Here is a 23,183-nt window from a genome sequence, read left to right as displayed (position 1 = left end):
TGACTCTTTGCAACCCCATGAACTACAGCACGTCAGGCTTCCCTGTCCTTCACTATCTCCCAGAGTTTGCTCAAACTAATGCCCGGTGAGTCAATGACGCCATACAACCATCTCATCCTCTGTCATCACCTTCTCTTCCTGCCCTCAATCTTTCCCAACATCAGGGTTTTTCCAAAGAGTCTGCTCTTCACATCAGGTGGTCAAAGTATTGGAGCTTCAGCTTCAGTCCTTCCAGTGAATATTCAGGGTTGATTTCCTTTAGGATTGATTGGTTTGATCTTCTTGCTGTCCAAGAGACTCTCAAGAGCCTTCTCAAGCACCACAATTCAAAAGCATCAATTCTTCGGCTGTCAACCTTCTTTATGGTCCAACACTCACATCTGTACCTAACTACTGGAAAAACCATAGCTGTGACTTTACGGACCTTTCCATACAGTCAAAGTGATGTCTCAGCTTTTTAATATGCTGTCTAGGTTGATCACAGTTTTTCTTCCGAGGAGAGAGTGTTTTTTAATTTCATGGCTGCTGTCACTCTCTACAGTCATTTTGGAGTCCAAGAAAATAAAATCTGTCACTATTTCCACTTATTTCCTGTGTCTTTAACTTATATGCAGAGTAGATAATGAGAAACGCTGGGATAGATGAATCAAACTGGAATCAAGATTTCCAGGAGTAATATCAATAACCTCAGATATGCAGTTGACACCACCCTTATGGCAGAAAGTGAAGAAGAACTAAAGACCTCTTGATGAAAGTGAAAGAGGAGAGTGAAAAAGTTGGCTTAAAGCTCAACATTCAGAAAACGAAGATCATGGCATCTGGTCTCATAACTTCATGGCAAATAGATGGGGAAACAGTGACAGACTTTATTTTTGGGGGCTCCAAAATCACTGCAGATGGTGACTGCAGCCATGAAATTAAAAGACACTTACTCCTTGGAAGGAAAGTTATGACCAACCTAGACAGCAAATTGAAAAGCAGAGACATTACTTTATCAACAAAGGTCCATCTAGTCAAGGCTATGGTTTTTCCTGTGGTCATGTATGGATGTGAGAGTTGGGCTGTGAAGAAGGCTGAGTGCTGAAGAATTGATGCTTTTGAACTGTGGTGTTGGAGAAGACTCTTGAGAGTCCCTTGGACTGCAAGGAGATCCAACCAGTCCATCCTAAAGGAAATCAGTCCTGAATATTCATTGGAAGGACTGATGCTGAAGCTGAAACTCCAATACTTTGGCCACCTGATGCGAAGACCTGACTCATTTGAAAAGACCCAGATGCTGGGAAAGATTGAAGGCGGGAGGAGAAGGGGACGAGAGAGGATGAGCTGGTTGGATGACATCACTGACTCAAAGGACATGAGTTTGAGTAAACTCTGGGAGTTGGTGATGGACAGGGAGGCCTGGCATACTGCAGTTCATGGGGTCGCAAAGAGTCAGACATGACTGAGCGAATGAACTGAACTGATTTCCACTTTACCCCCATCTCTTTGCTGTGAAGTGATGCAACCAGATGCCATGGTCTTCATTTTTGAATGTTAAGTTTTAAGCTGGCTATTTCACTCTCCTCCTTCACCCTCATCAAGAGGCTCTTTAGTTTTTCTGTCATTAGAGTGGTATCATCTGCATATCTAAATTTGTTGATATTTTCCCAGAAATCTTGATTCTAGCTTGTGAGTCATCCAGCCCGGCATTTTGCAGGATGTACTCTGCACAGAAGTTAAACAAGCAGGGTGACAATATATAGCTTTGACGTACTCCTTTCCCAATTTGGAATCAGTCTGTTGTTCCTTGTCCAGTTCTAACTGTTGCTTTTGGTCTTGTATACAGGTTTTGCATGAGAGAAGTGAGGTGGTCTGGTGTTCCCTTCTCTTTAAGAATTTTCCAAAGTTTTCTGAGATCCACACAGTCAAAGGCTTTCAAATAGTCAACGAAGCAGTAGTAGACATTTTTCTGGAATTCCTTTATTTTTCTGTGATCCAATGGATGTTGGCAATTTGATCTCTGCTGAGTTTTCCAAATTTGCTCGAATAAAGTCCAACTCTTTAACAGCATCATCTTTTGTGGTTTGAAACAGCTTAGCTGGAATTCCATTGAATCCACTAGCTTTGTTCATAGCAATGCTTCATAAGGCCCATTTGACTTCACCTTCCAGGATGTTTGGCTCTAGGTGAGTGATCACACCATCATCATTATCTGAGTAATTAAGACCTTTTTTGTATGGTTCTTCTGTGTATTCTTGCCACCTCTTCTTAATCTCTTCTGCTTCTTTTAGGTCCTTGCCATTTTTATCCTTTTTTGTGCCCATCTTTGCATGAAATGTTCCCCTGGTATCTCTAATTTTCTTTAAGAGATCTCTGATTTCTCCCATCTTATTGGTTTCCTTTATTTCTTTGCATTGTTCACTTAAGAAGGCTTTCTTATCTCTCCTTGCTATTCTCTGGAACTCTGCATTCAGATGGGTATATCTTCTTTTCTCCTTTGCCTCTCTTCTTTTCTCAGCTATTTTTAAGTCCTCCTCAGACAACCACTTTGCCCTCTTGCTTTTCTTTTTCTTGGGGATGGTTTTGGTGATCACCTCCTGCTCAATGTTATGAACCTGCATCCATAGTTCTTCCGGCATTCTAACAGATCTAAACCCTTGAATCTATTTGTCATGATGAATAGGTTCAAGGGATTTGATTTAGGTCATACCTGAATGGTCTAGTGGTTTTCCCTACTTTCTTCATATTAAGCCTCAATTTTGCAATATGGAGCTCATGATCTGAGTCACAGTCAGGTTCAGGTGTTGTTTTTACTCACTGTATAGAGCTCCATTTTTGGCTGCAAAGAATATAATTAATCTGATTTTGGTACTGACCATCTGGTGATGTCCATGTGGTGATGTCTGACAAAATGTGGTCCACTGGAGAAGGGCATGGCAAACCATTTCTGTATTATTGCCTTGAGAATCCCATGAACAGTATGAAAAGGCAAAAAGATATTTTACAGGAAAATGAGCCCCCTAGGTCGGTAGGTGTCTGATATGCTACTGGGGAAGAGTGGAGCGGTAGCTCCAGAAATAATGAAGAGGCTGAGCCAAAACAAAAATAATGCTCAATTGTGGATGTTTCTGGTGGTGAAAGTCAAGTCTGTTGCTGAAAAGAACAATATTGCATAGGAAGCTGGAATCAATCAAGGTAAACTGATGTGGTCAGGCAGAAGATGGCAAGAGTGAACATTGATATCTTAGGATGTGAACTAAAATGGACAGGAATGGGCATATTTAATTCAGACAACCATCACATCTAGTACTTTGGGCAAGAATCCCTTAGAAAAAATGGAGTAGCTGTCATAGTCAAGAAAAGAGTTCAAAATGCAGTACTTGGGTTAAATCTCAAAAAGGACAGTATGATCTTGGTTCATTTGCAAGGCAAATCATTCAGTATCGCAATAATCCAAGTCTATGCCCTAACCACTAATGCTAAAAAAGCTGAATTGAATGGTTCTATGAAGACCTACAAGACCTTCTAGAACTAACACCAAAAAAAAAATGTCTTTTCATCATAGAGGATTGGAATGCAAATGTAGGAAGTCAAGAGATCCCTAGAGTAACAGGCAAGTTTGGCCTTGGAGTACAAAATGAAGCAGGGCAAAAGCTAACAGAGTTTTGACAAGAGAAGGCATTGGTCATAGCAAACATCCTCTTCTGACAACACAAGAGACAACTCTACACATGGACATCATGAGATGGTCAATAATGAAATCAGATTGATTATATGTTATATTATAGTACTAGTGTTGAATTTCCTAGTGGGATTAATACATGTGATCCTTGTAAAGTAGATACCCTTTCTCTTGGGAGATATATTCTGAAGAATTCAGGTATTAAGAAAAGCAACAAAGTATTTGCTGGTTCTGGAATTCTAGATTTTGTTGAGTAAGTTTGCAGTCACCCTACTCATTTTCATCCTGACTTTATTATATTTTATTGTATCACCTTTTGGGCTTACCTGGTGACTCAGATGGTAATGCGTCTGCCTGCAATGCTGGAGACCCAGGTTCAATCTCTGGGTCAGGAAGAGCCCCTGGAGAAGGAAATGGCAACCCACTCCAGTACTCTTGCCTGGGAATTCCCATGGACAGAGGAGCCTGGTAGGCTACAGTCCATGGGGTTGCAAAGAGTCAGACACGACTGAGTGATTACTTTACTTTACTTTATTGTATCACCTTCTGGTTTTCAAAGGTATTAATAGTTTTAGTCAATTTCTGGCAGTCAACTTTCTATATCTTTGTCATTTTAATTATCTTTCTCTAGATACTTTCTAACTTTATGGCCTTGTCTTCCTTGAGGTGTAGTGACTGGAACCACAAAATATTTCTAATCCTGATGTACAGTATAATGGGATAATGCTTTCTATTTCTGATATTCTTCCTTGTGGCCCTTTGCATTAGTTTTTGGTACAAAAGCTTTTTTGGACAATGTTTTATAGGGAATAACCTAAAATGACAATAGATCCCTTGTCTAGCAGTTCATTGGAGGAGGAAATGGCAGCCCACTGCAGCCCACTGGAGAATCTCACGGACAGAGGAGCCTGGTGGGCTACAGTCCATGGTGTCACAAGACTCAGATATGACTTAACGACTAAACCACCACCACCACCACCTAGCAGTTCATCTTAGGATTCCACCATTTGATATCATTGGCTTGGCCCTTTTCTCCATATAAGAGCTTACTATCAACTGGAAATTGATCAATTTTTATGTATTAGTATTTCTGCATGCCATCACTCTCTAAATAGGAAACTTGACTGGCTCCAGTGTTGACTCTGGGGACAGCAACCATCGGGTTCTGCTCTTCAGAAACTTACTAAATTCTTTCTTTTCTATTATTTGCTCTCTGCTAAAATATGCTTACCTATAGGCCAAATAAAACATTGCTTTTATGTATATCTATGCCTCACATCTTAGGTACATACCTATTCATATGCTCAAGTATATTTATGGTACAAGAGGAATAACAAAAGAGAACAGACTGGAACATAATAAAAAGAAGATAGGCTTTGGAACAAGACCAATGTCCCCCTGAATTCTAGGTCTGACTGGGTTGAACCAAGGAATCTCTATAGGCATCTATGGCCTTCCAGGCTGGTTGTAAAGAGAATGCATTATGCTTAAAGTAGGTCTTCAGTCAATATTAGGCCTTCTTTTATTTTTTCCTTCTGAAAAAGTATGAACATATTAATAACTAAACTTATTAAGCCCTTATTACATACCTGATCTATGCATGAAAAGGGGTTTGTGCATATTAATAACACAGAAGTAAGGTGACTGGCTAAGAGGAATTCTGGAACCAGCCTTCCTGGGTTCAGTTCCTGACTTTACCAGTAATTAGCTTCAGGACTCCCAACAAGTTCCTTATCCATCTTTACAGTGGTAAGTAATAACAGTATTTTCTTTGGAAGGGCTAAGTGAGATAATATTTGTTATTACTTAACAAGCTGTTAGCTTTTATTATGAACAGTATTATTATCTCACTCAATCCTCATAGTATCTCAGTGAGTTAAGCAAAATTACTTTTCTCATATATTATTTCTGGTAAAATGATAAGTGAGGCAAAATAATTTTTTCAACAACACTCAGTAAAAACCAGAAATAGGACCTTATTCTTCATCTACAATATGAACTACTCGAATTTCTCCTTATTTCTCTCCAAGCCAATTTCTTGTGAGGATTTTTTAAATAGTCTGATATAGGAACTTGTCAAAAGGCTTTTTGAAAGTGTAAATATAAATGTTTTCTTTAAATACCCTCAGTCATACTTATTTATCCCCTCAAACAACTCTAGTGAAACCAACAAATATCATTTCTTGTACAGAAATCTTGTTGATTTCTCCAAGCTATGTTATTTTCTCTTGGTTATTCAGCTATATCCTACCCTATAACCAATAACCTCAGAAAGGTTGCAAGGCTGAGACTTTTGAAAAGGAGACTGTAAGGTTGGCTACATCATTTGCTCTCTTTGAAAGGGAATTTGGACTAGATAATCTCTACGGTTCTTTCAGCTCTAAAATTCTGTGATCCTTCGTGTAGCATCCCCATAATTATGGATATAGTAACACAGACCCTCTCATTTATTTGCTATAGGAGCCTTGCTGATGCACTATTCCACTAATTTGATATCATATTTACTTGTATATGTGTTTTCCCCTTGGTTATTTAGGGCACAAGATATAAGGTGGAGATAAAAGATATGTAAGAAAAGTGTACTAAAAAAAGACAAGTTAAAGTTAAGTGGCAAGGGGGAGAATGACCTGAAGTCATTCACTTTAGGTTAGGCTTCCTTTTTTTGTCATTATTTTGGTATTCTGTGACCTTCTTCTAGTGACCAGTTCATCCCTTCATTTTGTATTCAAATAATACTGGAATAAACACTCCGAAAGGGCAGAGCTGATATCCAAATGTCACATGATATTTGGGTGTTTCTTTAAGTATTACATTTACTTTGTTGCTTCCTTTCAATGGGAAAACTATCACTGGTTCATGAGCCTCGGCTAGCCCTGTGAAATCATGGAAACGGGTCAAATTTTGTTTATCTGATAAACATATTCCAAGAAAAAAAAAAGCACTGAAAGTATTAATTGCCTGTTGTTTATTCTGATTGTTGCATATAACGGGGATACAGAAATCCAAAATTCAGAGATTATCCTAAAAAAAATCTTGGTTAATGAGTCAAGACAACAAAAAACTATGATATATCTGAAAGCTGTGCTATAGTAGAGACACACAAGAGGTGTTCTGGGGATACAGAGGATGAACACCAAGCCATTTGTTTTCTTGGAGGAAAGAAGTGATGATCGGTGGTGTCTTGAAAACTGCATAAGAATTGGTTGGATTTTGAGATCAACATTCTGGAGAGGGACCACCATGTTCAAAACCAGAAAGGACACTATTTGGGGAGCTATTTTCATACAGGAATTGAGAGTGCTCCTGGTCCTGTGCGTAAAGGTGAGTGTGGACAGATTGAGAAGGTTAGGTTATGAGGGATCTCACACATTATACTCAACAACTGTCCAGGAGTTCATGAAGCATCATTGGATGGGGTTTAAGCAGTTCAGTGGTATGATATTATTTCTTAACAGTTTACATTTTCAATCCGAACTTCTTAGAAAGAGTTCCAAATGACCATATCCAGCCAATCAACTTTCAGGGCTTAATACAGCATCTAGAATAAGGTAGATGCTCGGCTGCTGCTGCGGTAGATGCTCTACAAATGCTTAATTTATGAGGTGGTAAATAAATTAAAGAACCAATCAATGAAGGAATTAAACTCATTAGAATTTGTTTCTGGATTACATACCAAATTATTTAGATGGGCAATAATGACATTTACTTTAAACAAGAAAGGGGGTGGTTGGAGTATATATACTATTCAGTTCAGTTCAGTTCAGTCGCTCAGTCCTGTCTGACTCTTTGCAACCCCATGAGCTGCAGCACGCCAGGCCTCCCTGTCCATCACCAACTCTTGGAGTTCACCCAGACTCACGTCCATCGAGTCGGTGATGCCATCCAGCCATCTCATCCTCTGTAGTCCCCTTCTCCTCCTGCCCCCAATCCCTCCCAGCATCAGAATCTTTTCCAATGAGTCAACTCTTCACATGAGGTGGCCAAAGTATTGGAGTTTCAGCTTTAACATCAGGCCTTCCAAAGAACACCCAGGATAGGGTTGTCCAAATGTGGACAATTATGAATGCTGGGAATCTGGTATCAGGGGATCATCCTGCTATTTTCTTGACTTTTGGGGGATGTTTGATATTCTTACACAATAAAAAGGTTTTAAAAACTTCTGAGTTAAAGAGATGATGTCTAGACTTCAAATATTAATGTTTTGAAACATAAGTAACTTAGTTAAAAAGAACTAAATTTTAAAAGAATGATACATATATGTGTAACTTTAAGAAACTAAAAAGAAAAGAAAAACCTTGAACATTATAAAAATTTTCGGAGTCAATGCAATTCTTGACTCTAGGTTTGTAAATTTTCAACCTGGCTAGAAATCTTCTTGACTCAAACCTCTTAATAGTTTATACTGTAGAACTAAAACTAATCTGTTAGAAGGTAGTTATTACATTTTTTAAAAATATGGAAATCATATACTCATTTGAAAACATGTTTCCAAAAAATGCTTTCACATTAATCTATATCACACTCAATTGATTATTTCACACCACTTTATGTTATTTTGTAGTTAATAAAAATAACAGTGGAATTTAATCATGCTAGTATTAATATTTATCAAATATGAACATTTTATACTAAAAGCAATTAGGTTAAAACACAAAAACAGTCTATAAGTAGTTTGTTTCTGTTTCAGGAACATGAATTCTTTGTAGTTAAAATTTGATTGGTATGTACAGCCATTGATTCATATCTCTTGTAGTCCATTCAATAAATTGTTACTGCTGCTAAATAAAGTCAGGTTTTAATAAATGATCATTATCTGGAGATTGGCCAAACTACCACCGAAACCTTTGCTTTTCAGGTGTAGCTATCAAAGCAAGTCTCAGTGACTTCAGGTTAACTCTCATCTCTATTATCAGCCTCTAGTGAACAAGGCATCTCCCTGCACTGGACTACAGTACACAGTGAAGGTCAAAGAGCAAACCACCGTTTAAATGATGGTTCTTCAGCTGATGTACAGAATGCTGCGATGAGGATGCTACGGCAGGAGGAACGGCACATCAAGACCATGGAGAGACTCTAAAGGTGAACTTTGGATCCTTAGATCGACTCAAACAATTCTGCCTGGGAGAAAGAAAGATGGCTTCACAGAAGTAGTACAGGTTGCTGGAACTTGTGACAGTTTTTATTCCCTTTTCTTTTTCATACTGAAAACCAAATGTATATTAAAATATTCTTAACAATAAAAAGGAAAAAGAAGAGGCCACAGGAGAAACTGGTTGATTGAAAGGGGAAATGACCTTTGTAATTATTATCCTAATTAAAAAAAAACAAAAAAAACGTGATGTAAACAGACATTAGGAAAAAATATCTTACTGTTTTGCCATGGAAATTTGCCATTGTGTGTTCATAACGGATTTCTTTTTCAAACATTTGTTAGGCATGATGAGATCTGGCCTGAAATGAAGTGAATTTCCATCCTAAATATTTTAAGGAGGTGAAGTTAAGCAGTATTGACCAGAGAGTGGTTTGAGTCAATGTAAATCCTCTTCAGCCACTATTAGATTGGAAACTTTACAAACTAGCGTCTGAAAGATGCATAAATTACTCCAAAAATAATTTTTTAAAAAATCAGTAATTCCTCTCAGAAAATCTAATGTCTTGAGGCCACATTTACCTCAAGTTTGGCAAAAACTTTAAATACGAAAAATTTAGTAACACAAAATTGTATATGTATACTTCATACACAAACAATGTTTACCGCTTGGCACTTCATTTCTTTACTTATGGAGAAGAAAGGAAAGAAGACTTTTTTTACACCAGTTATGTAAATTGTTTCTCTAGTCTTTTGTAAAACACCTGGGGGGATAAACAGTAGTAGGGGTGTGGAACATTTTAATGTGTGAGTTTCAATTATAAGAAATAAATAATAAACTCATCTTCATACTCTTAGAGCTCTTAGGACATATTCAAATTAATTACGTATCTTAATTCCCTTACTTGGTTTACCATTAAAGTTTCAGCGATGAAAGAGAAGGGAAATTTTATAGAGACACCAAAAAAAAACTGAAAAGCTGGGGACTGGGGAAATGTAGAACTCTTACACACACACTTACCAAAAACTCCAAAACACTGAATGACAAAACAATCTAAAGTATAACATGTGCAAACCAGAGAGGTGAGGATGGCAAGACAAAAAGGCAACATATTTCCTCCTCATATGATACCACTTACTCAGTATTCTTAAGAAAGATGTTCCTTAATGATATTCAGTTACACCACTTCTGATAACTGTTGAGAGGAAATAACACATATGTTCTTACCAGGAGATTCCAATTAGAGGCTATATTAGTCTTTCTATAAATCGCTGTCGGTTGGTAAGTTTGGATAAGCACTAAAAATTCCACTATAACCACTTAATGTGCCCCTTTGTGTGTGTTCATATGTAAGCAGGAAAACTCTGAATGCAATAGGATTTGTAGCTATCATCTCAAAATCAAAGTCTAAGGTTTTCTTCTTTTCTTAAATTTTGAACACACACACCAAATCTGAAAGATCTACTTGGTACTGATATTATTTTAAATTTCGTAATTGTATCACAGAACTCATTCTTTGGGCTAGTTAGCTAATCACCATTTCAACAAATAGGTATGATTATACCCATTGAAGAAATTAAGCAACAGAGGCATAAGTCAAGGCGATCTTTGCCAAATATATACATAGTATATATATATATATATATATATGAAGAAAAATAAGGATAATTTACAAACAAGGTGGTATAATGAGACGTGACTTTACAAATTCAGAAACTGGGAATACCATTTTTGATTACAAAGTCAGTTTACATCTAAATTGGCTTCATTCTCAGTTTTTAGTTGGATCTCACTTTTATGTCTTATTCTTATACTTGAGTCTCAAGGCAGTCTTATGGGCACTCTGGTGGTCAGATCTTACTCTTTTAAACAGCCATTCTTCTTTATCAACAGTGTCTACTTTGGTGTCCTTGATTCTGATTATCTAGGAGTCCCTCACTCACTTGTCAGGCAAACCTGTCCCTTTCCATGAATAAAATAATTTTTCTTCTTGAGAGTTCTCAAAGTTTATGAATTCAGGTACATATGAAGGCAAGTGACCGCATTAACTTTTGTTCTCAAATTCCATCTTAAAATCACGTTGATAACATCATGCTTTGTTTAATACACTACCACTAGTAACTTCTCAAGTCTTGCATCCGTTCTCCTGCATCTTCCTTCTCTTCTTTCACGTTTGCCTGTTCAGTCCAGCCCACTCTCAATCCATCACACACCATCATATAATAGAACATGCCTACAGACTTCTTTAAGTTTCCTGCCATCTGGAACAGCTTTTTCTACTTCATCCACTGTGTTGCTCCAAATCTTAGGGGAATATGTTCTAAAATTGCTTTTCTCCTTTAATCTTTGTAGTTGTACTGTTAACTCATGAGATACATATATATATATATATATATATATAGACACATGTTTTTTTCAATTAAGATACGTATTTCTCCTTTTCATGCAAACTAAGACTTATATTTAAAACAATCTAAGCTACTAGAATAATTTAATTTGGAGGAAAAGAATTTAGTGGTAAAATACTAATAACATTTAAATAAGTAAGGGATTATATAGTTATTGACAACCAGCTAATCTTTGTTACAGATGAAAAGGAATTGTGTTCTAATTTAAGTAAAAGTGTTTCTCAGTGAGATATGAGAGACAATGCAAAGTGTTAAAATAATGAATTAGCTTATTAAAGTTGGTTATCTCTGTTCTTCCTGTAGCAGCCATAGTATACATGCTTATATGGTTCAAATCTGATATGTATTCAACGTTCGTGATGGAAAAAGAGCATGTATGTTGAGAGGGATAAAGTCAGACTGACATGGACAGAAACTCTACTGGGGAGCAATCCAAAAGCAGGAGTGTGGTGTGTAAAACTACACTCCTTTGACAATTGTTATTTTGTTGTTAGGGAAGATGTGGATTAAAAAAGAAGGTGGTTTTTGAAGAGGAGTGTTTTCAACTTTTCCATTTCTATACTTTATAGGAAAATTTTTTGCTATTAAAAAAAGCATAATATCACACACACAAAAGATTTAATAAATAATCTTAAAAGTTGTAATTGTGTTTTTGAGCTACATATTAATTCACCATACTAGTGAAGGCAAACTAAATTTCATGAATGTGGTTGAATCTTTTTATTTATAAATTATCCAATCTTGTTTCAGAAAGAACTTGAATGGCAGCGTTTATTTCATTAGAATAGTCTTCTAGAGACTATATCATATAAAAACAGCAGTTGTTGGCTTTCCAAACTTTTACTGTTTTTGTTAGCCTGCTTACATAAAAAAAAAAAAGGTCATGAAAATCTTTTTAAATTGGCATTTTATTTCTGAAGTTCATGAAAAAGTTAAAATAAACAAATAGAAAGGGATATAGATGGAATTTGAACTTATAGAAGTGCAAAAAAGTTAGCTGAGAATGCCGCTGCCCTGGGAACTAAAATACAGGACTTCAAAGTAAGATTTTCTTCCTATTTGATATGTGCAGACTTTTTTGTGTACACATGCACAACAAATGACATAATAAACTCTATAGTTAACTGATGATGTCAGATTCCAGAAATGTTTTATGTTTAAAGAAATATTAAAATGTTATAAAGGAGTATTTGTTACATTTTAATAACTTAGTAAGATTCAATTTAACATCTATTGTTAAAAACAAATAGTTTTATTTGGCTGAAAAGTTTTCATTTTTAGCAATTTAACCTACATTTTCTCATAACAGATTGATAGTTATAAATTAGTTCAAAGGCAGGCTAAAACTATTCTTTAAATTAGGTCTTCGAAAAAAAACTATAAACATTGTCAAAGGTTAGTCAAAATGATAGGAACATCATATTCAGAAAATTTACAAGGAAGATTTTCCTTAAAATTGTTTTAGGAGCTAAGTACTAGTAGCATACTTAAGAAAAGCTTATAAATGAAAAGCATACATGAGATAGTCATACTAGCTCTCCATGTTTACATAATACTAACGATATATATAGAAAACTTTACCCAGAGTAATTTTATATTCCATGTCATAATTTGGTTTATTTTCCTTAGCAAGGATAAAACATCTATTAGTAAGAATCAGGGTAATACATGCATTTTAAAACTTCAAAATTCTAACTGTAATTTTTAGTTTCTAAAAATCTGTTTATTTGAAGATCATAATGCAAAAAAAACCACCCCACAGTTACTGAAGAAAGATACTTCTAAAAAGTTAAGATAAAATAGGGAGCATTTGTCATAGAAATAAACAGAATTTCAAAAAGGCATATTAAATGTCCATCTTTTCAAACCTAACCAGCTAGAAGCAAGCTACTTTACCTATAATACATAAAATGGATTAATGTCTTTAAAAATGCAAATATTTTCAGGACTTGAAGGATAGCCATTTCAAGAAATAACAGTGACTCTGATAACTCGGCTGCCATAGCACAAGTCATGGTAACTTCTCTTTTTAAAAACATTTGGTTAAGATTGTTATAAAAGGCAATTTTTTACATCCCATTATTCCAAAGAGGTTTAGGTGTTTTTTCCCCCTCTCACATGTATGGTGATTTCTGGCTGTTTCAGTACAAGGCATCACACCGGTGCAGTCTTGCAATGCAGCCCACGGCAGTTGCAGCAAGTATTTCCCATTAGGAATGTAAGGAGCTTGGAGGGTACAAGGGTTGAGGAAGCAATCTAGAAAAGCACAATGCAGCTTGTGGGTCATTTCCCCACAAATAACCTTTTTAGACCGGGTCCATAAAATGCAGTTTATTATCTAAATTTTTTTAGGGAGCCTCTTTTGTTAAATGTTAACAAAAGAACCACTATGCTAATTCCCTTTAAAATGCAATCCTTAAAAACAAAAATCAACTCTCAAGTCTTTTTGAAAAGTGCTTAAATCATCTGGAGATAAATATCACTTGGTGTCCTTGTTGCCTAACAAATGGCTTTTTCCATTGTTTCCATTAATTTCACCCATATTCGTTTTTTAAAAAACAAGGCCCTTATCCTCATCAGCAAAGGACAGACGTATGATTTAGCATATAAACCCGGTAATTACACACTAATTTACGAAAGATTAATTTTCTTTCTCTTTTCATCAGTTTTCAAGAAGTCTTCCCCTTGAAACTGTAAACAGGAATGGTTTACACCTCAAATTAGAAGCCATTAATTAGCGTGACGAAGTCAACTGCAAGATACACAGATAATTTAAATTATTTAATCACCAATCACCTCGACTAAAGTGTTCTATACTCTTTCATTATCCTTCGGTTAGATTATTGATTTGTCACCACATTACCTCCAGATAAGTTAAGAGATAAATATTAGCGTTCTTGCCTTTCTCTCAGGTTTACATTACTCCTTCTTGTAAACACTTAAAAAAGCTTTAAGGTTCTTCAATCCCAAATCCCTAATTAGCCATTACTAGCCTTTTTGTAAGAGGAAAAAGAGTCTCTGAAGTACAGATCAGGAGTTCGCTGTGCCCAGATAACAATAAAAAAAAAATTTTTTTTTAATGTACGCTTAAGGCAATGGCAGTAATAAAAGATATGCAGAGGTGGCTACAGCAAATAACGGGCTCGCAAACGCAAGCGCTTCTAACAAAAAGCGCCTGAAACCTCTATGGCAATATACAGCACTCCAATAAATTACACAACACTTTGCATAGGCTGCAGAAATAACGCAGGACAAGACTTACACAGATGCCCATCCGCAGCATTTATACACATGCACATGGCAAAGAGACAGAAACCAAACACTATCATTCAACTCGGGCAGGGTAGCGCGATCCCGAGTTTGCCCAGCGTGAGAGTGCTCTCTGCGTGTAGTGTCTGTGCGCGCGCGTGAGAGCGAGACCCGTCCTCGGGGCATTTCCCCTCTTTGGGCAGTTTTGCTTCATTTGTTTCCTATTTCTGCTACAGAGAAACTAACTTCCATCTCAGCCCCAGCCAGCGGCCGCTGAATAGAGCCTGTGCTGCGGCTCCGTGTGCGTCAGATTCCTCCGCGGAGCCGTGCCCGGCCCCCCTCGCTCGCTCGCTCGCTCGCTCCCTCCCTCCCGCGATCGGCCTCCACAGAGAAAGCGCCTTCCAGCCAACCGGCGGCTCCGGCTCCGACATCTTCGACTGGAAATAAATAAATAAATCGCACCTTCGGCCCGGGGAGCCGCGGGCTGGGGGTCTCGCCGCGCCGGGTTGCTGGGGGCGCCGGGGCCGCGGGCGGGCGGGGGCGGGGGGTCGGAGGCACTCCCTTTTTTTTGCCTCTGTGCCGGTGGGTGGTGGGGGCGCGGGCCGCGGGCCGGCCGATCCCGGGGCCGCGAAGGGCTGCGGACTCCTTTCTGCGGCGGAGGGATCCGCGGCGGAGGAGGCGGGCGGGAGGGCGGCTGGAGCCGCTTGCCTGAGAGTTGTTGTTTCCTCCTCCTCCTCCTCCGCCTCCGCCGCCGTCGCTTGAATGGTGGAGCCGAGGTTCGGGCTCGTGAACACACACTGACAGCTATAGGGCAGGCGGCGGCCCCGTCCCCGCTTCCCCTCGGCGGCGGGGCGTCCCGCCGGCGGCCCCGAAGTGACCCATAAACATGTCTCGTGAGAGGAAAGGCCTCTCGGAGCTGCGATCGGGTAAGTCGGGGGGCTAGCCGGGGCCGCCGGCGGCGGGGGGCGATCCCGCCCGCGGCCCCCCGCCCCCCGCCGCCGCCGCCCGGCCGCTCAGCCTGTGTGTGTCTCCCCCCCGTGTCCCTCTCTCTCCCGCGCAGAGCTCTACTTCCTCATCGCCCGGTTCCTGGAAGATGGACCCTGTCAGCAGGCGGCTCAGGTAGACGGCGGCGCGCGGCGCGGGCCGGGCCGGCGCTCGGCGCCCGCGGCGTGGGGGAGGGCGGCGGCGGCGGCGGGAGCGGCGGGGCCGCGGCCCGGGGCGCGGGGGGCTCAGCTCTCCCCGCTTTGTTGTTGCAGGTGCTGATCCGTGAGGTGGCCGAGAAGGAGGTAAGGGCGGCGGCGGCGTGGCGCCGCGCGACCGCCCTTGGGCCGCCGCCGCCGCCGGGGCGCCCGGGGCGCGCGGGGCTCGGGGGTGGGGGGGTCCCCGGCGGGGGCGCGGGGAGGGCGGGGGAGGGGCGCGGGCGGGCCGGGGCGCGGGGGGCCGGGCTCACGGGGCGTCCTCTCCCCCCCTGCACCCCACAGCTGCTGCCCCGGCGCACCGACTGGACCGGCAAGGAGCATCCCAGGACCTACCAGAATCTGGTGAGACATTCACGTCGCGGAGCAAAGAAACTTTTCCCCGAGTCGAATAAAAATTGAATTTCCCGCAATTTTTTTTTTTTTTAACCGAGACAAAAACTTGGCCGCAGAACCCGAAAGCTCCCGAGGCCCCCGGGGAGGGTTGGGGAGGGACGGCGCGGGGGGCTTGCAGGGGGCTAGTGGTGCGGGGGGGGACCCGCACCCCGGGGCCGCAGGGGCTGCCGGCGATTTATTTGCGATATTTTGTTAACGTGCTAGAAATAAAGATACGTCATGAGTGTTGTGCAGTGCAAGGCCGGAGGAGGAGGGGCCGGCGCGCGCGTCCGTGCGGCCGCGGGGGCGCGCGCGAGGCGGCGGCGGCGGGAGCGGGAGCGGCGCGAGGGAGGCGGGCGCGCTCGCTCTGCACGCGCGCTCGGCACGGCTTTCTCCTGCCGCACACAATAGCTGGTGACTAACTGCTCCGAAGTGGCATTAGCATTTCACAAGCGGGCTATTCAGCCGCGGCGGAACCGCTGCAAGACGTGTGTGCCTCTTTTTTTCTTTTAATTTTCTCTTTTTTGGGGGAGGGGGATCTCTCTTTACCTTCAGACTTAGGGTTTTTTTTTGATCGGAAGGGTTCGGATGTGCGATGATCGTGGGCCATCGGCACCTCTTGCATCTATCTGCCCAAGGTTTTTTTTTTTTTTTTCCACGGAAGTGGAAAGCCTGTAAACCCTAAAGCCAGGCGTTGAACCATGCTTTTTTTCTCCTTTTGCTAATTCTCGCGTTAGGCCCCTCGTTCAATTAAAAGCTAGTGTTGGAGGCCACTGAAGAGTTCCGATTTTTTTTTTTTTTTTAAATTTTATCCGTATACTTACTGTGGAGTGGAGATGGGCAAGTAAAACTTTTCCAGTTTCTAGCGACACGTCTTTTGTATTTAAGGTTCAGAAATAGCTCTGTCTTAATTTTGTAGGTTTTCGAAGTGAGTGTTTTAGTCATTTCTAAAAAAATTGAAAATGGACCTATCACTTTTAAGTATTGTGAAGGGCGTGGTAGGATATTTTTATTGGCGAGTTTTGTATTCCGTGCTAATTTCTCCTTTTGGACTCAAGGAGGTGGTCTGTCTCTGTGTGTGATGGGCAGTTCATGCAGTCACGGGGGCAGAGCAAAGAGCAAGCCTTTGAAATCTCTGCAGTGCCTTGGTTTTTCTGAGATGTTTGCAGCTGATGTTTTGAGACAGTTACAAGGTTACCTCAAGAGGGCTTCTGAAAGGATTAGGAAGTTGAACTAGCTTTGAATGTCTTCCGCGAGATTGAAGGCATGACAAGATTTTTGATGGCTCTTTCATTTGCGTATAGACGAACATCTAACTTTCATATGTAAATGTGTTAGGATTTAATATAGGTTGTTGGTAAGTGTTCCCAGGTATTGGAATGAACGTACTCAGGTTTAGTTAATTTAATGAAGACTTAATAGCGCATTCATTTCCATACAACAGTTTTCAAGTATGTAGTGATTTCATCTAGTGTTACTCAATACTAGGCTAAAGTGAAAGGAATTTGAAGCAAACTTCAAGGTTCAGTAACAGCAATATTTAATTTTTAGGTTTGTAAATACTTGACAAAACCTTACGTGGGTGTCCATGTTTTACTTATTACTTAAAAGAATTACTAAGATTGTAATACTCCATTTTTAAGAATTGGACAGACAACTCATCTTGGCCTGTTTTAACCAAACTCATCTTTGCATTTCATAAAACCCCACAAACCCCGAGTCACTGAAGGTGGCCGTGTTTTTTTTAATGTGGAGATTATTGGTTAATGTTATGTTTATATTTTCTAAATGAAGCGGCCAATGATATCTGGCCAGATTGTGAGACTGTCTAATCCTTGTAGGAATATCATTTAATTTTCCAATAAAAACAAGGTTACCAATGTTTTTCAACTTTTTTTGAGCGAATTTGTCATCTCTCAAATATTGATGAGTTTATATTCTTCATCTCTTCATCAGATTTGGGATACCATAAATTGTGTTTATCTTATCAAAATTCACCTATTTTGGATGGAATTGGTGTTTCTTGATTAGTGTTGCCAAATGTTTATACCAGAGCAGTCATGTTGGCATGCTCATGAAATAGTTAAGGATTCCCATTAGACTTTAGAGTTCTCTGGCACATTTTTTCCTTTCATTTGCTCAGTCTGTATAATTCGAGGCACCATTTGAGGTGCTTTCCTACCTGTCAAACTGTGTATCTAGGTATGTGGTATTTGGTTTAATTTTGTTTGACTTTTGATTGAGATTTAGTTAGCTCTAAAAACATTTTGGAACCCTAGGTATTTGAGCACGTTTTTGTTTAACAGTAGGATTTTGAAATTATGTGGTGAGCTAGGTGAGCACATGCAATGTCTCTTGTACAGCATTCTCTATTTCTTAATTTATTTTTAAGACTGAAAGTTTTATTTCCTATCAAATTGAATTTATTTAACATTGATTTGAAAATTATTCTGGTGTTTGAAGCCAAAATAACAACTATCGTTTGTGGTTTCAGTAGCATTTGCCTCTACTTGGGAGTTCTTTGCTTGTGTTAATTGATAAATTGGGTAATATTTTAAATGTAAGGATTTGTATGTCAAATTGAAATTTCTGGAGAACCTCAAATTACAGCTATTTAGGATGAGGTATAATATTTGTACTTGGGAACTTAAAAGACATAGATCAGCATCTGAAGTCAGGTTACAGATAAAATTCACAGTAGTTGAGTTTTGACTAAGCAGAAAGTGGAGTTTTAAGAGAAGTTTAAAAGTTTCCAGGGTGAAAAAAGAAAATTTAATACTTTTATTTCAAGTGTCATTGATAAAGGTATTGTAAAGGAAGATTGTGATTATTATCCTCTACTCAAGACAAAACATTTTTAATAGTGGATGGAATTTGATAGGAAGTTAAAGCATTTTTATTTTATTTTTAGCCCAGTAGTATATATATTAAATCAGATTTTCTTTTTTTTTTTTTAAAGGATGGGGTTGCTTTTAAATCAAACAGGCATTTTTTAAAACTTTAATTGGAATCCTTATTTTTCGAATAGAGTCATGCAGGAGGCAAACTTTACAGAATAAGAAAACAACTAATTTTTGGGCTAAGAGACATCTTTGTCATTTATTTTTGTTTGGACAGTGAAATTGGTTTATTAAATTTCACTCTCCAGTCACCTTTAAGTAGTGATGACATATTTAAGTTGCATACTTACGAGATCTTAAGGCAGAATTTTTAAGTGCCCTTGGCAGGTTTGGGACTCTGATTACATTTCTTGCTTGCAAGGTATTTCCCAAACTGTTGTTGTTTTGCTAATCTGTTAGATACAATTATTATAATTTTTTTTGTAGTAGTATTTGCTTTTAAAAAATGATTCCACTCTATTAGAAATCTAAATCTTTGTGTTCAAGGGAAAGCATTGCAAATAGATTGTGTATTGTGATGTTAGCCCTGCCAGCAGTTAGCGTGCAGGTTAACCTCTGGCAAGTCAAAAATTTCTCTGGGCCCGTCTTTTCTCATTCTTATAAATGGATTGAAATCTGATTTTTAACTAGAAGTAGCAGTGCATTGTTTTGAAGAGCTCAACTTTTTAAATTTTGAAATTATTTTGTAAAACACAGAAAAGTAGACCTCGACAAATCATTCATATTAGGAAATTGTATAAACACTTTTTGTAGCACCATTCTTAAGTTGTTGTATCATTTTTCCTTGAAAAGATGAAGATTTTTGAGACATGACCACTTTGTAGACTACTTTTTTTTAATAATTGGTATGATTTCACCATGGTTTAAGTACTAGTTTCACAAATCATTGGTGGTAAATTCAGAGATCAATAGAAGTCTTGAATAGGATTTACTTAGGTACTTAGAGTATGCTGATTAATGTGAAAGTGTAGGTATAAAACCTAGGAGACCAGTTTTAAGTTAAAAAAAATAGATAACATGTTAAAAATGATTTTGAATTAGGGATTCATATTATCCATTTTTATATTCATATTATCTGGAATGGGAATTCCTAATTTGGAATCATTTTTAACATGTTATGTAGTACTGTCAAAATTTAACCAGTTTCAGTTTTGGAGGGTGGTGGCATATAATGAAGTAAATGTCTTGTAGACTTATTTTTCTGTTTTTAATAGAGTGTTAGTGAAATTGTAAGTTTTGCTTGGTAGTCTTCGTAACATGGTTTTAGTGTCTCAATCATTATAATGAAGAAATAATGTTAGATGTAAAGGGAATAGTACATTTCCTTGAAGGACTGAAGTGTAAATCGTCATCTTTTTTTGTACATGCAGTTATTGATATTTGTGCCATTATTTTAAAGAGTTGGAGGCATTTACAAAAATTTTAAAATAAGTACTTGTTAAATTCTTAGCACTCTTGAATAATTGTAAAGTGGCATGAATATGAAGGAGGAGTTGGGTCATCCCGTTCCCAACTGCATAGTGGTGTTTTATGATTGCTGTGAAGCAGAAAAACACTGTTGGAGTATGTTTCCCAGTCTGTACATGGGGTTAATAACAGCTCCTACTTTGTAAGATTATTACGTGAGTGATAACTGACTGGTACAAATCAAGTATTATGTAAGGGCCTGGAAAATCCCATGGACAGAGGAGCCTGGTAGGCTTCAGTCCATGGGGTCGCAAAGAGTCGGACATGACTGACTGACTTCACGTTCACGTTTGTGTTCGCTATGATCAGAACTTTAGTAGTAGAAGTTGTCCCAACTATAGCTTTATAATGTACAGAATTTTAAGAAAAAGTGTTATTTCAGAAACAATATGCATAACGTTCTGAATATAGTATTTACCATGTAAGATTGGCTGCTTAAAACTTTAAAAGACACTATTAGCATAGTTACTTTGTAGATTCAAGGATGAAATAATTAAACCTAAGATAAAAAGAAAAAAGTATAGTAAATGTAAAAAATCATTTTTAAAGCATTGTGGATAGATTTCTAGAAACTGTGAACTGTATTTGTGGAACAGTTAACATTAAGAAATGTTTGGGTGGTTGGTATATGCAGAATTGATTAGAGGATATATGAAGCTCTTTCTTTTGGTAATGATCAGATAGCACTTAGAAATATGTGAAGGGAGCTTGGCTATTGCAGATGGTTCCCTCTGTACAGAGATTTTCATAATTGAAAATCATCACAACAGTTTGTATTCTTTTAGAAATTTTCAGGAGGAGTTGTTTTGTAATCTGGCTAAAAGATTCTGTTTTAAGCCAAGTTTTAAAAAGAGTTTGTTGAATTTATTCTTGAGTATTAGGTTAAATAAATCCTATGAATGTCAATTTTTTAGTCTATAAAGAATTTCTTTGTCAGACCACAAGTTTCTGTTTCTTTTACCTAGAAACTTTTCTCACCTTCTGCATTCTTCTTTCTTAAATTTTGTGGTTATCTATCTTGTCACTACAGAATTAATAGCAAATAAATTTGTACTCTGCACAGTTTATTTTGGATAAGTGATACCAGGTAGGTGAATTTCATTGTGACTAGTAGTTTTCACATACAAATTTTAGAATTCATAGAAAAATATCCATAATACTAAGCAAAGTGGCCATTAGTTAGGAGGGCTAAGCATAAACGTTTAGAATAATTTCCTATTTTTAATGTACTTTTCATTCACTTTAGGAAAGTAAAAAATTAAAAATGAGTGTATTAGAGAAAAAGGATATTTAAGTTGCTTTTGTAATTATATCTAAAAGTGATAAAGGCTGATATATAATAGGAACCAAATTGAAAATTCAGGAAGTTTTAAATGTGTAAAGTTTCTGTTTTGCTTGTGAGAAGCTATGTTGGTGACATGTGAGTGATTTGTGAAAATAAATTATTTTGGAATTAATATGTTATTAAGCATATTGAATATAGAGGACTGTAAGTATTTTCTAACAGGCTATGGAAAATAATCATTTTTTTCATTATGGCATTTGAGAATTCGGGGTATTAAAAAATTGTGTGACATTGAGTGGTGAAATACAAAATTGTGAGAACCTTTGGTCACTACAGAGAATGCAGTCATCAGATGTTAAGATGGTCTACCTTTAGTTACTTGTCTTACACACACATATGTGCACACACAAAAGCAGCATTATTTGAGCTCAGGGATCACAGATAAGGATGGCTGGATGAGAAGTTTTTGGTATTAAGAAAGTTGGGATCGCAACGTGGTTTCTGATGAAGCTTCTGCCTTAGTTAAAACAAATTTAAATAGTAAGAGGAGTAAGATTTGTAGTGTAAGACGTAAGTTGTTCATTGCACCGTGGATGATGGCAGCCTGCTGCAAAGGAAGCACATAAAGAATCCATGTGCTCTGGCCTCCAGATGGCCATGGTCACGGTAGCATGACCCAGTTGGTCTCCATCCGGATAAAGAACAGACATGTAGCCTGTCTTGGCAGAGCTTATAATATAAAACCCCAAAATACTCACCTTTACTTGTGTCACTGGATTCTGGTTTAGTTTTGGGGTGTGGAAGGACTAAGTCCAGGCAACTTGGAGAAACACGCATTTCCTGAAACAGCTTTACACTGCCATTGTATGTGTGATGCTAGTTACTTTGAGTGTAGTGTTTAAAACTGAAACATTACTAAAAATGAAACTGATTTTTCTCTGAAGATTATTTACATGGGTACTTTAAGAATACGTGTTTTAAGTATTCTTAATCTTTAAGTTAGTGGACAGTAACTTTTTTAGCAGAATCATAGATTTTAAATTATGCTTCACTAAGTAACTTATGTTTTAAAGAAGATTTCTTATTTCACAGATTTGTTTTAGCAAGTGACTTGATTTAAAAACAAAACTTCAAAATGTTATTTTAAAAAGTTAAACTTTGTCATTTTGTTGTGTTTTAAATTATTTTTATAGCGCATCCTTTGTGGTTTGTGGAAACCTTAAATCTGGATAGAGTTTTTTTTTAAACAAATACAGTCAGATTGTATAATAATAAAATTTTGAAAATCAGTATTGCATTTTATTTAAATGACAAATATGTATTGATAATACTAACTGAATTATCTAAATGATTTCTTAGGTGATTGATTAAACTGTGAATGTAAGACACAGTCTTTCAAACATGTTTATTCATAGTTATTTAAGAGTAAATAGACCCCCACGATTAATTTTGACTTGTAAGATTATGTATTATTTTTACTATACCCTGAGTACAAGTAAATCATAAGCTTGTGAGAGTCCTTCTGAGACTAGTTACCCAGCTTAGAGCATTT

General features: G+C 38.1%; 1 protein-coding gene across 5 annotated transcripts in view; it reads left to right on the top strand.

Moving 5' to 3' along the window:
* Window positions 1-15,007: 15,007 nt before the first annotated feature.
* The window catches only part of PHIP (pleckstrin homology domain interacting protein), a 128,497-nt gene continuing 120,321 nt past the window's right edge, over window positions 15,008-23,183 (top strand). For 4 of the 5 annotated variants that reach the window (XM_070795767.1, XM_070795766.1, XM_070795764.1 and 1 more), the window contains exons 1-4: window positions 15,009-15,334; window positions 15,469-15,527; window positions 15,665-15,694; window positions 15,890-15,949. In XM_070795767.1, coding sequence (XP_070651868.1) covers window positions 15,295-15,334; window positions 15,469-15,527; window positions 15,665-15,694; window positions 15,890-15,949 — 189 coding nt within the window. In that variant the 5' untranslated portion in view covers window positions 15,009-15,294. Of the gene's footprint in view, window positions 15,335-15,468; window positions 15,528-15,664; window positions 15,695-15,889; window positions 15,950-23,183 lie in introns of all 5 variants that reach the window. The other variant, XM_070795765.1, reaches the window with a different exon arrangement.

Source organism: Bos indicus, chromosome 9 (assembly GCF_029378745.1).
Source record: "Bos indicus isolate NIAB-ARS_2022 breed Sahiwal x Tharparkar chromosome 9, NIAB-ARS_B.indTharparkar_mat_pri_1.0, whole genome shotgun sequence".
NCBI classification, from domain to species: domain Eukaryota; kingdom Metazoa; phylum Chordata; class Mammalia; order Artiodactyla; family Bovidae; genus Bos; species Bos indicus.
The sequence above is the reverse complement of the archived record's forward strand: the minus strand, read 5'-3'. Positions and strand labels throughout refer to the sequence as shown.